Raw genomic sequence first — 12,982 nt, 5'->3', positions numbered from 1 at the left:
ATCTTTTTAAGAATTTCGATATCATTATTCCGATTATCTTCTCATTTGAGGATTGCTGTTGAGGTCCAAAGCCATTCTGATTCTCAGTCTTTTGTGGTTTATGTTCTTTCTGGAAACCAGTTGGGTCTTCCCTTGCCCCCATGGCTCTGACATTTCTCAGTGATACGCTTTGATAATAAATCGTTTTTATCTACTTTCCTGGGTACTCACTATCCTTTCATTTTGGAAACTCGGAAAATAAGAATATAAGAAATTTTTCCTTTATTTCTTTACCTTCTTCCCATCTATTTTCTTTCTTGTCTTTCTGGAACTCCTTTTTTTTTTTTTTTTTTTTTTTTTTTTTTTTTTTTTTTTTTTTTTTTTTTTTTTTTTTTTTAATTTTATTTATTTATTTATATATTTTTTTTTTTTTTTTTTTTTTTTTATTGGTGTTTAATTTACCAACATACAGAATGGAACTCCTTTTTTTCAGATTTTGGACCTCCTCAAAGAGCCCTTTGGTTTTCTTTCTTTTGTCCTCTATTTTTTATCTCTTTGTCTTTTTGCTCTTTCAGAGAGATTTTCTCAACTTTAGCTTCCAACTCATCTATTGAGGGTTTTTTTTTTTTTTAAGATTTTTATTTATTTATTCACGAGAGACCCAGAGAGAGAGAGGCAGAGGGAGAAACAGGCTCCATGCAGGAAATCCCATGCAGAACTGGATCCTGGGTCTCCAGGATCACGCCCTGGCTTGAAGGTGACACTAAACCACTGAGCCACCCAGGCTGCCCTCTATTGAGTTTTTTTATTTCTGCTATTGTATTTTTAATTTCCAAGAGCTCTTTCTGTTTTCTTTTTTTGTTCGTTCGTTCTCTGAATGTACATTTTTATTTATTTATTTATTTGAAGATTTTAAAATTTATTTTAGAAAGAGAGCTTGTGTGTGCACATAAGCAGGGAGAAGGGCAGAGGCAGAGGGAGAGGGAGAGAATCTCAGGCAGACTCCCCGCTGAGTGCAGAACCCTACACAGGGCTCAATCTCAGGACCCTGAGATCATGATCTGAGCAAAAATCAGCAGTTGGATACTTCACTGACTGATTCATCCAGGTGCTCCTGAATGTACTTTTTTTTTTTTTAATTTAAAATATCCTGATCTCGTTTTATGGGCCTAAGCATTTGAACGTATCTTTGGATATTGCCACATTGCCCTCCAAAGTGATTATATCAAGTTAAATCCTACTAGTAGGAAACAAGAGTTCTCTTTTCCCCCCATTGTCTCCAACACTTGATATTGTCAAGTGATGGACTTTGATAGTTGGGTCTTTCTTCATGTGACCATCTACTGAGCCTCAATGTGCTAGCCATGCCTGGATGCAAAAGTGAACACAACACCATACTGCCTTCAAGGAGTTCATAATCGGGTAGCCCCCGTGGCGCAGCGGTTTAGCGCCGCCTGCAGCCCAGGGCGTGATCCTGGAGACCCCGGATCGAGTCCCACATCGGGCTCTCTGTATGGTGCCTACTTCTCCCTCTGCCTGTGCCTCTGCCTCTCTCTCTCTGTCTCTATGAATAAATGATAAAAAAAAAAATCTTTAAAAAAAAAGAGTTCAGAATCTAGGAGGGGAGACAGATGTGTAAATAGAAATGTGGGGGTTGGGACGCCTGGGTGGCTCAGCAGTTGAGCATCTGCCTTCAGCTCAGGACTTGATCCCAGGATCCTGGATTGAGTCCCATATCGGGCTCCCTGCATGGAGCCTGCTTCTCCCTCTACCTGTGTCTCTGCCTCTCTCTGTGTCTCTCATCATTAAATAAATAAAATCTTTAAAAAAAAGAAAAAAAGAAATGTGGGGGTGCCTGGGTGGCTCAGGAGTTGGGCATCTGCTTTCAGCCCAGGGCGTGATCCTGGAGTCCCAGTACCGGGTCCCACATCAGGCTTCCTGCATGGAGCCTGCTTCTCCCTCTGCCTGTGTCCCTGCCTCTGTCTTCCTGTGTCTCTTATGAATAAATAAATAAAATCTTGAAAAAAAGAAAATAAACATGGGGCAGCCCCGGTAGCTCAGCGGTTTAGCGCCACCTTCAGCCCAGGGCCTGATCCTGAAGGCCCCAGGGTTGGGTCCCGAGTCGGGCTCCCTGCGTGAAGCCTGCTATCCCTCTGCCTGTGTCTCTGCCTCTGTGTGTGTGTGTGTGTGTGTGTGTGTGTGTGTGTGTGTCTCATGGATAAATAAATCAAATAAATAAATAAATAAATAAATAAATAAATAAATAAACAAACAAACAAACAAACATGGTAGAGGGAGGCAGGCTAGGAGTAGATGACATAAGATTGGCCATGAGTTGATTTATTGTTGAAGCTGAGTAAAGAAACATGAGACATATTCTACACTTCTTTTATAAGTTTGAGCTTTTCTCAAATAAAACGTTTTTAAAAATCCATCATCGTCTCCTCTTGGCACTTCAACCTGAAATGAATCTTTGGTCCTCTTTCCACCCATTCTTTCCAGTGGCCAGCAGAGGGCAGTGGGTGACACAGAAGCCACAGACCAGTTTTCCTGTGGCTGTCCCTAATGCCTAGTGCTGGTTTCTGTGCCTGCTCACTGCCTGCTTCCCTCTCCTTCCTAAATATGCCTTATTGGATCTTGGAAGGCCAGAGTAGCAGAATGTATGCAGCCTGTTCTGCAGGTGCAGAAACTATGGAAAGTGATGGGCATCCCTTCAAAGTCCGTGGGTTTACCTACCTTATGCTCTGGCTCCTCTGGTTTTATGGTGCTTGTGAACCCACAGTGAAGGTGGCCCAAGCCAAAGGCCAAGAGACTGGGGCTCATATTCTAACTTAACTACTGTGACTTGGGCAAGTTACCTAATTTTTCTCAGTTTTAATTTCATAGAGATAATTATACCTGCCTCACCAGGTTGTGTAAATAACATCTTGTGATGAATAAACTCACTTAGCACTGCCTGGACTTCGTCTTTTTGGTGTCATTACCTAAAAGTTTCTGGACCCCTCTTTAGAATAGACCTCTTTGTCACGTTCAGATGGCATTCGCCTACCCATTAACCAGGTCTCCAGTCGGAGTAAACTAGCAACGAAAGGCCCTGGGTGGCTGGTTTACTGTTTCTCTGCCCTCTGACTTGAGAGCAAGTTTCAGAACCTCTATGCTTTTGCACATTGTTCCTTAGAAGTCCTCTCATGGTCACAGCTGTCGCTGTTCTGCTTGCTTTGCTAAGGCAAAACCCTCCAAGTTCTACCTGTGTTCAGGTTTTCAGCTCACTGATGCATCAGGTGCAGGGTGGGAACGCGTGTGTGTATTTGATGGAGTTTGGATTCCTTAATAGCCATTCTCACCCCTCCCCTTTTGAATGGTCCCACTCAGTGGGGGTAAAAAGGAAGGTTCAGCCTTCCCCGTTAGCTAGTGAATATATATATTTTTAAAGACTTTATTCATGAGAGACACAGAGAAAGAGACGCAGAGACACAGGCAGAGGGAGAAGCAGGCTCCATGCAGGGAGCCCGATGTGGGACTCAATCCTGGGACTCCAAATCATGCCTTGGGCCGAAGGCAGGCGCTAAACTGCTGAGCCACCCAGGGACGCCCTGTGAATACCTTTTATACACAAGTACAGTTTAGTTCAGAAAGATAGCTAACTGAGGAGCTAAGCCTGGGGTCAAAAGACCTGGACTTGATTTGTAGCCACTCATTTCTTCACTCTGTAACTTAGCATGTTAATTAGCTCTTCTTCCTTGAAATGGAGAGGATGGTAATACCCAGCTTGCTATGTGTTCTGAGAGTGTTCAGTATGTACCTAGTAGATGTTTTATAAACTTGGGCAAGTCTAGATCTAAATATCACTGTATTCCTAGAAAAGATAGAGGCCAGGCATCTATAACCAGCCCAGAGGATCACCTTTTCTAATAAACTGTGTTGGATAACATAGTTGCCTGTTCTCATATGGTCCACACTCTCTTCATTAGTTCCCTTGAAATCCCCTCATCATCAGATACACCCATATTCTAAGGTGAGTACAGAAATGCCTCCAAAGCCAAACACCATTTTCCCCTTTTAGCCCAGCTCACCAGAAGTTCAGGAGGAGTCAACAGCCATCTAGTCTCCTGATACTTGCCTGCTCTTCTTTTCATGGTAGCAGCAGATGGCATCACATCTCAAACTGTCACAGAAGACCAGCTAAGCAAACTGTCTTCTGATCACCAGGAGCCTTCGCATTATTAACCTGAGTTTTCTGGTATGGGAATAGAAGAGAGATGGAGGAATTTAGTGATAAGTCTGAGAAGTAAGCAGGAACCAGCAAAGGGGGGCCTGAAAAGCCAGGCGGAGGAATTCAGAGTTTATTTTGAGGGTGGAGGGAAACCACTGAAAGATTGTAGAAAGACCTCAATGGCTAGAGAGTGGAGAACAGATGGAAGGGAGATAACATGATTGCACAGGAAACTGATTCGTTATGGTTGCAGCCAGTCAGGGAAAGAGTTAGGCAGCCTGAACTCAAGTCATTGCAGTATAGGCAGAGAGAAGGGATTCATGTAATATTTAGAGGGCAAGTTACCTGTTCCAGATGGTTGAAGGGATATGGAAAGTGAAGGAGAGAGAGGAGTCAAAGATAACTCCCAGGTGTCTAGCTTGGGAAGTGGTAGACAGTAGTGCCGTTCCCAGAGCTGGGGGAGGTAGGGAAGGAGGATGAGCTTACTTGTTGAAATCTTGCTTTATTTTTCCCCACCTGACTTTCTGGTCAGTCAGAATTGACTCTGGGGACAGATACCTATTTACCTTTCTAGCTTCAAAGGATTCACCTGAATTAACAAGACAGGTTTAGTCTTGTTCCTAAAAAGTTTCTGGCATGCCTGAGGGGTTCCTTACCAGCCCTTCCCCTGGAACACAAGAGAATGGATCATGGATTAGCCTCTGCTTCTGATTTCTTATAACTAAAACACTTCTTCCATTTTTTTGGTACCTACACTTTAAATAAGAAGAACACGTGATAATAGTTAAGTTTTTTTTTTTCTAGTGATTTGCTTATTATTTAACCTGAGAATTCTTAAAATAAGTTTGTACATCTGCTTCAAGAGATTTTCTTTGTAGATAATATCTAACTGTGGTTAGAAAATAATTGGAAGAATGTTAGGGGGCTTACTGATTTTCCCTCCTAAGTATCTGAAATGTTGAATTACAGGAAGGGAGAGACCTCTCACAGCCTACTCGCATCTGCCTCACATTGTTTCCCAGAGAACCATGTCTGTCATTGAATCCACCTTATTTAAGTCACACCTTATTTAAGTGACTTTGCTGCAGGTCATGTGAAACAAGCTGGAAATCAACAAAAGTAAAACTCAAGGAGCCAGATATTGAAGTAGATTACTCTGGGCTTCCAAAGAAGACTTGACTTTAGTCAAAATTCATAATGATTCCCTTTAAGGATCTGTCTAAAGACACTGTTATCTAACGAGATGTGGCATCTTTATCCATTAGGGAAGGAGCAAAGGCGATGATGATGGTTCTTAAAGTGTCTTCCTTGAAGACACATTCTAAATGCAGACTTCCTAAATCACCATACTTTTCTGTAGAAAAAGAGCAGAAACCAAAAAGTAGGCTTAATATAAGCCAAGTAGAATTCTGTGGATCATAAACCCTCTGAGAGCAGAGACCAGAACTCTCTTGCTCATACAGTATCCCCAGCAGCTAGTTCAATATCTTGTATTATATGGATGCTCAATAAATATTGGTTCAGTGTATTTCAGTGACTGAGTAAATGAAAGATTTTAGGTTTTCTGGTAGTAGGAAAAAATCTCCAGAGATTCAGAAAAAAAGTGCACAAATCATAAATTTGGTGAATTTTCACAAAGCCAACACACTCATGAACCTAGAACCCAGATAAAGAAATAGAATAGGACTGTCCCCCCAGTGGTGTGCCAGTCATAGTCACTATTCCTCCTGGAGTAACTACTCTCTGACTTCCAGTGCCATGCTTCTGTTGTGCCCATTTTTGAACTTTATATAAAAATGTAATCTCCTGTGTCTTTCACTCATTGTATCAATGAGATTCAACATGGTGTTGAGAGCAGCAATAGTTTCATTTATCCTCATTGCAGCAAGTCCATTGTATGATTACATCACGGTTTATCCACTTTCCTGTTGTTGGTTTCTTGGGTTCCTCCCAGCTGGGGCCATTACAGGTGGTGCTACTGGGAATGTTTTTGTACCTGTCTTTTGTAAGTGAACATATGCATTTCTCTTAGTAGCATACTTAAGGGGTAGAATTACAGCAGCATAAAGTATGTGAATGTTGTGCTTTGGTAATAGCACCAGACCGTTGTCCATATTACACTCCCCCTAGCTGAGCTCTTGTTGCAGCTCCTCCTACCCTGGTGCTCCATGTCTTTTTCATTTTACACACTCTAATAGGTGAGTATTGGTATCATATTGGAATTTTAATTTACATTTTCCTAATGAAGCTGGGCATCTCTTCCTGTTTACTTGGATATCCTCTTTTGTGAAGTGCCTATTCTAGTCCTTTGCTCATTTTTCTATTGAATTATCTACCTTTTCTTACTGAATTCCTATATAGTCTGGATACAGGTCCTTTTTCTGGTCTATGTAATGCAAAATCTCCCACTTGGGGGGGCTGTCACTTCACTCTCTCAATGACGGCTTTTGATGGAAAGACGTTCTTAATTTTACTCAGTCCAGTTTGTCAGTTTTGTCCTTTATGGATAGCAGCTTTTGTATCCTGTATAGGAAATGTTGCCCACCAGAACTTCATGGAGTTTTAGTTTTCCATCTGTGTTGCAATTAGACTATTAAAGCAGAGGGGCGCCTGGGTGGCTCAGTCGGTTAAGCATCTGCCTTCTGCTCAGGTCATGATCCCAGGGTCCTGGGATCGAGCCTTGGGTTGGGCTCTCTGCTCAGCAGGGAGTCTGCTTTTTCTTCTGCGGCTCCTTCTGCTCTTGTGCTCTCTCTCTCTCTCTCTCTCACTCTCTCTCTCTCTCTCTCTCTGTCTCTCTGTCACACACACACACACACTCTCTCTCAAATAAAATCTTAAAAAAAAATAAAGAATATTAAGACAGAAAAGATCCTTCATTCCAATCTGTTGGTTCTTAACCTTCTGCAAATCCTGGCTCCCTGTGAAAACCTGATGAAAACTACCCTTGGCACAGAAGTACACATGTGCACACTACACAGCAAACTTTCCCGGTTGCCTCTTAACTCTCCTGCAGACTGACATTGAAACATGCCTATGGCCCCTTGTTAGGGAACCCCAAATTAGTCTAACCAGTCTCATTACAGATGAGAAAGTTGAGGCCCAGAGAAGGTGCATCATACTGTAAGTTTGTCATCCAGTTGGGACTAGAACTCACATCTCTTGACTCCTATTCTAGTGCCCTAACACAATGCCCTGCTGCAGTCTTTCTGAGAATCTCCAGCAGAGCCATCAAAGGGAGAGAATGTTTTTAATGAAGGGAGGTTTCTTTTTTAAAAGATTTTATTTATTCATTTATGAGAGACAGAGAGAGGCAGAGACACAGGCTGAGGGAGAAGCAGGCTCCATGCAGGGAGAACGACGTGGGACTCGATCCTGGGACTTGATCCCAGGACTCCAGGATCATGTCATGGGCTGAAGGCAGGTGCTAAACCACTGAGCCACCCAGGAAATCCCCTGAAGGGAGGTTTCTATGTAGTAGCATCAAAACATGGCTACATGGTGACACTCATGTACTTCAGATATTTACCTTAAATGTTGAAGTCCAGGGCAGCCCCGGTGGTGCAGCAGTTTAGTGCCACCTGCAGGCCGGGGTGTGATCCTGGAGACCCGGGATCGAGTCCCACATCGGGCTCCCTGCATGGGGCCTGCTTCTCCCTCTGCCTGTGTCTCTGCCTCTCTCTCTCTCTCGCTCTGTGTCTCTCATAAATAAATAAAAAATAAAATAAAATAAAATATTTAAAAAAAAGGGATCCCTGGGTGGCTCAGCGGTTTGGCGCCTGCCTTTGGCCCAGGGTGCGATCCTGGAGTCCTGGGATCGAGTCCCTCATCGGGCTCCCAGCATGGAGCCTGCTTCTCCCTCCTCCTGTGTCTCTGCCTCTCTCTCTCTCTATGTCTATCACAAATAAGTAAATAAATAAATAAATCTTTAAAAAAAAAAAAAACCTTTAAAAAAAGAAAAATGTTGAAGTCCACCGTGTCTGTATGTTAGGTTTGTGAAGTTGAGCTGGGACTTATCATGGCCGATGCATCTTCCTCTAGCTGTGACTCAGTGCCCTGGCATCGCTGTGTTAAACTTTACTGTATGCACCTACCTGTGTTCTGCTTAGTTTCTCGATTGGTTCTGGCTGGAGTATTAAAAAGCACCTTACGTAAGAAGTTTCCAGTCTCAATGCTCAAGTGGGTGAGGTTCACCAAAGTGGTTGCTCCAGGGAGAAAATTAAAAGAGGTGGAGACAGAGAAATGTGCTCTGAGTTTCTTGATTAGGCTAAGTCAGTTTGCAAACAGTAGACAAGCTGGGCCAGAGTTTCTAGAAGTATTCGCTAACGATTTTCCTAGTATGCGGCCTTTTTACCTGCCACTGCCTGCAGTAGCTTCTTCAGAGGTTCTGAGTGGACTGGGCAGCTTACAGGTAACAGGCCCAGGTATTTTCAAGAGACCACTCAAACTCCAGTACTGGGAGTCTCCAGATTTAATCCTGTTACCTCATCCACAGTGCTTACCAGTGATTAAAGTGCACTGCCAGAGGTGTGCATTTCAGACTTGCAGTATAGACCACAATTTGTATCTCATGGGGAAAAAGGCTGTTCAGATCTTTAGGCCACACCTTGAAACACAGACTAAATGATCTCATCCTCAGCACAAAGGGAGTCGAGCCCATAATACCAACTGCAAATAGGATCCTATTAGACCTGACAAATACCATTCCATTATTGTACCCCATTTTACCTCTGTCCCATTAACCCCCAGAGAGCCTCTTCTCTGGTTTCCTAAGGTACGTGGGATTAAGTAGGGGCAGGGGACGGGGTGCTAGGAGGTCAGATACCTCATGAGGGGCATCTGTTCCATCATTTCAAAAGCATTACTAAGTGCCTATATGTGCTAGGTGATGGGGATACAGGGATGAATGGGACAAGCTCTCTGTCTTTGAGGGGCTCCCAGTCTAGGCAGAGGACCAGGTCACTAAGCTGACTGAGCACCATGCAGTATGGTAAGTACTGAGTGAGAGGTCAGCTGCTGTGGGACCAGGAGGAGCCACATCTGAATTGCCTGAGGTGTCAAGGAAGGCACTTCTATAGGAGGATTCTGAAAGGGGATGAGTGTATAGGAGGAAAGTGATAGAACCCATGTTCATTCTGGTCAGGCTGGTGGCATATGCAATGACACAGCAGCAGGGATCTGGGGGTGGTTGTGATGTGGGCATAGGAAGGGGGCTGAGGATGCCCAGTTACATACAGAGTTTTATTTTTGTTTTTCTTTCTCTTTAAAAGAGCTACTCAAGTCAGAGGCTGATGATAGACCAGTAACTTAAAAGATTCACTCATCCCAGTAACCCAGGTACCTTCGGTATCTGTGCCACTGTAGGAGTAGATGCCTAAATCAGAATCTCTTCCCCTTATGTTGATCATGGTAACCTTTAATCATCTTCGACTTCCGGGGTCTCCTGGGCCCCCCCAGTCAGCCCATTGCTGCCCCACTCCAAAGACAGGCCTCTGATCAGGATATTATGGAAGCTCTAGCTGAGTACATAGTCAACGAGCACCAATTTTCTTACCATCTCTTCTTTTTGTCTTTTAGGCATGAAGAAATCAGTGGTTTATAGTTCACTAAAACTACACAAAATGTGGAAAGGATGGCTGAGGAAAACATCCTGATTGTGCTTGCTTTTATATGTGTTATGTATAGATTAATAAAGTGATCCTTTTTGACTGAACAGTATTTGTTACTTTGACCCATTGCTTGAATTTATAGATACCTTGGTTTGTATAATATTTGATTTTGAAATGTATGTGTTAGACATTTATTGGTGGGGAGGTGCAGATACTTTTGAGGACCTAGCATGAGAAGAGAAGAATCCTCTTTGCATATGAAACCATCTGTGCCCTGCTTGCATAAGAGCTTTAGCTGTGGTCTGTGTTTTTGGTACATGAGAGTTCATAAACTGAGAAACTGCATACACTTGTGGACATGCAGCCAATGGGCTACAGGCAGGGAAGTTTTGCTCCCTCTATCTCTCAAGTCTCCACCTGGCTTTTTCCATTGAGAGCTCACAAGTGTCACATTCACATTTTCCTGAACCTAGGCTTTTTATGTTTCTCTTTGTTCTCTGAGACAGTGTGTAGTACAGTGACTTATGGGTGAAGAGCCTGTGACAGTCCCCTTGTAGAGCCTTCCCCTATTTGTCTGATAAATGCTTAATTATAAGGGGGTAACTAGAGGATGCTATGGAGATACCTAAAAGTAATGGCAAATACTGGGTTAAGCACTTACAGTGTCAGGCAGTATTGTAAGCACTTTCCATAGAAGATTCTCCCTCTCCCTCTGCCCCTCCCTGCCATTCTCTCTTGCTCTCGCTCTCTTTCTCTCTGTCGCTCTCTCATAATAAATCTTTAAAAAAAAAAAAAAGAAGAAGAAGAAGTAGGGGCAAGATTATAATTATCCAACTGAGAGATAATGACCGTCTAGGAGAGAATCAAGAATGGACCAAAGGGACACATATTCAAGTGATGCTTGGGAAGTAGACTCAATACACCCTGGTTGAGGGGCAGCCCAGGTGGCTCAGCGGTTTAGCGCTGCCTTCAGTCCAGGTCGGAATCCTGGAGACCCGGGATCGAGCCCCATATCGGGCTTCCTGCATGAAGCCTGCTTCTCCCTCTGCCTGTGTCTCTGCCTCTCTCTGTGTGTCTCTCATGAATAAATAAATAAAATCTTAAAAAAAAAATAAATACACCTTGGTTGAATATAAAGAAGATGCCAGAGCATGTGAGTGACTCAGTTAGTGGCATCCCCTCCCACTGCTCTTTCTCTCTAAATAAATAAGTAAAATCTTAAAAAAAAAAAAAAAAAAAAAAAAGTGCCAAGGTTCAGGCTAGGGCAACTGGGAGAGTTGTGTGCTATTTCCCAAGTTGGGGGATCAGGAGGAGGTTCAAAGGGGGGGTGGCATGAAGACAGTGATAAATTCAGGCCTGGGCACACTGAGTTTGAGATGTCTGTGGGGGATGTTCAGTAGATAGTCAGCTAGACAGGTCAGAAGCTGGAAAGTATAACTATGAGAGTTGGCAGGTAATAGATGGGAGTGGATAAAACTCCCCCCCCCCCCCTCCAGGAAATCTGTAGAGTATGAAGACAGGAGAGCCAAGCTCACAACACTGGGAAACACCAACATGAAAGGAGCAGGCAAGAAATCTAAGGGGTAATGGAGAGGTCAGAAAAAAATCGGGAGAGCAAGGTATCAAGTCATACAGGGGATGGTGAGGAAGCATTACATTGTATTACTGTTCCCCAGAATAACCTATTTTCCCTCCTTACAGTTCCCCATCTATGGGAGGACTAATTTTCTTTCCTCCAAGGACATCAGATTGGCCTTATGACTTTTGCCCAATGAAGTGGGAATAGTGACATGTCACTTCTGAGAAAAAAACTTTAAGAGCCAGCCCAGTTTATCATGTCCCATTTCTCTCTGCCACAGGATTGGCAGTGGGGTCCTCATTCAGTTGGGAGTGTCAAAAAAAGGTTTCATGCAATCAGTTGATTTCTTGATTTTTGACGAGGGCACCAAGGCATAAATGAGAGAAAATGATTTTTCAACAAATGGTGTTGGGACAATTGGATATCCACATCAAAAGAATGAAGTTGAACCTTACCTCCCACCATATATAAAAATCAGCTCAAATGGATCAAAGCCTAAATATAACAACTAAGTCTATAAAACTCAGGAGAAAACATGATTAAATCTTCATAACCTCGGATTAGTCAATGGCTTCTTAGACAAGATACCAAAAGCACAGGCAACAAAAGAAAACAATAGATAAATGTAACTTCATCAAAATTTAAAACTGTGTGCTTCAAAGGACACCATCAAGTAGGTTAAAGACAACCCACAGAAAAATGGGAGAAAATAATTGCAAATCATTTATTTGATAAGGCACTTATGCCTAGAAGATATAAAGACATTTACCAAAAAAAAAAAAAAAAAAGACATTTACAATGTAGGGACACCTGGGTGGCTCAGTGGCTGAGCATCTGCCTTCAACTCAGGTCATGATCCTGGGGTCCTGGGATCAAGTCCCACATCAGGCCCACTGCAGGGAGCCTGCTTCTCCCTCTGCCTATGTCTCTGCCTCTCTGTGTCTCTCATGAATAAATAAATGAAATATTTTTTTTAAAAAAAAAAGAATATTCATAGCACCATGATCCACAATAGCCAAGAAGTGGAAATAACCCAATATCCATCACCAATGAATGGACAGATGAAATATATCTCACACAATGGAATATTATTCAGCATTAAAAAAGAATGAAGTACTGACAGCATGATACAACATATTCGAACCTTGAAAACATAATACTAGATGAAATAAGCCACACCTGACATCTTGTAGGATTTGATCGATGTTAAGTGCCCAGAAGAGACAAATACGGAGGAACAGAAAATAGATTAGTGGTTCCCCACAGCAGGAGGTGGGTCCTAGGGGGCTTGGGAGTGACAAGTAAGGGATTCAGGGTGTCTTTTTGGGTTTTTGAAAATGTTCTAAAAGTGATTTTGGGGATGGATGGTTGCACAATTCTGTGAATATAGCATTAACCATTGATTGTGCTTAAATGTAATCACTAAAGTACATGAAATGGTAAGTGGTATGGTATGTGAATCATATATCAATGCTGAAAAATTGAAGAAGGTTTCATGGAGGAGGGATCCCTTGAGATGGTCTCAAAGAAATGTGAGGTGCTAAGTAAGCAAAGAGAGTAAGAATGAGCACAAAGGCTGGAAAAGTAAGGAGGTGACAGGAACAG

The 12,982-nt window shown here is 42.7% G+C and overlaps 1 protein-coding gene across 7 annotated transcripts in view; it reads left to right on the top strand.

Annotated features, from left to right (window-relative positions):
• The window catches only part of TAMM41 (TAM41 mitochondrial translocator assembly and maintenance homolog), a 50,856-nt gene extending 40,954 nt beyond the window's left edge, over positions 1 to 9,902 (top strand). For all 7 annotated transcript variants that reach the window (XM_041764092.1, XM_041764091.1, XM_041764093.1 and 4 more), the window contains one exon: positions 9,767 to 9,902. In XM_041764092.1, coding sequence (XP_041620026.1) covers positions 9,767 to 9,843 — 77 coding nt within the window. In that variant the 3' untranslated portion in view covers positions 9,844 to 9,902. The remainder of the gene's footprint in view (positions 1 to 9,766) is intronic.
• Positions 9,903 to 12,982: the final 3,080 nt, after the last annotated feature.

The sequence above is a fragment of the Vulpes lagopus genome, chromosome 7 (assembly GCF_018345385.1).
Source record: "Vulpes lagopus strain Blue_001 chromosome 7, ASM1834538v1, whole genome shotgun sequence".
Classification (NCBI taxonomy): Eukaryota; Metazoa; Chordata; class Mammalia; order Carnivora; family Canidae; genus Vulpes; species Vulpes lagopus.
Note: the sequence above shows the minus strand (reverse complement) of the source record. Positions and strands in the feature narration are given on the sequence as shown.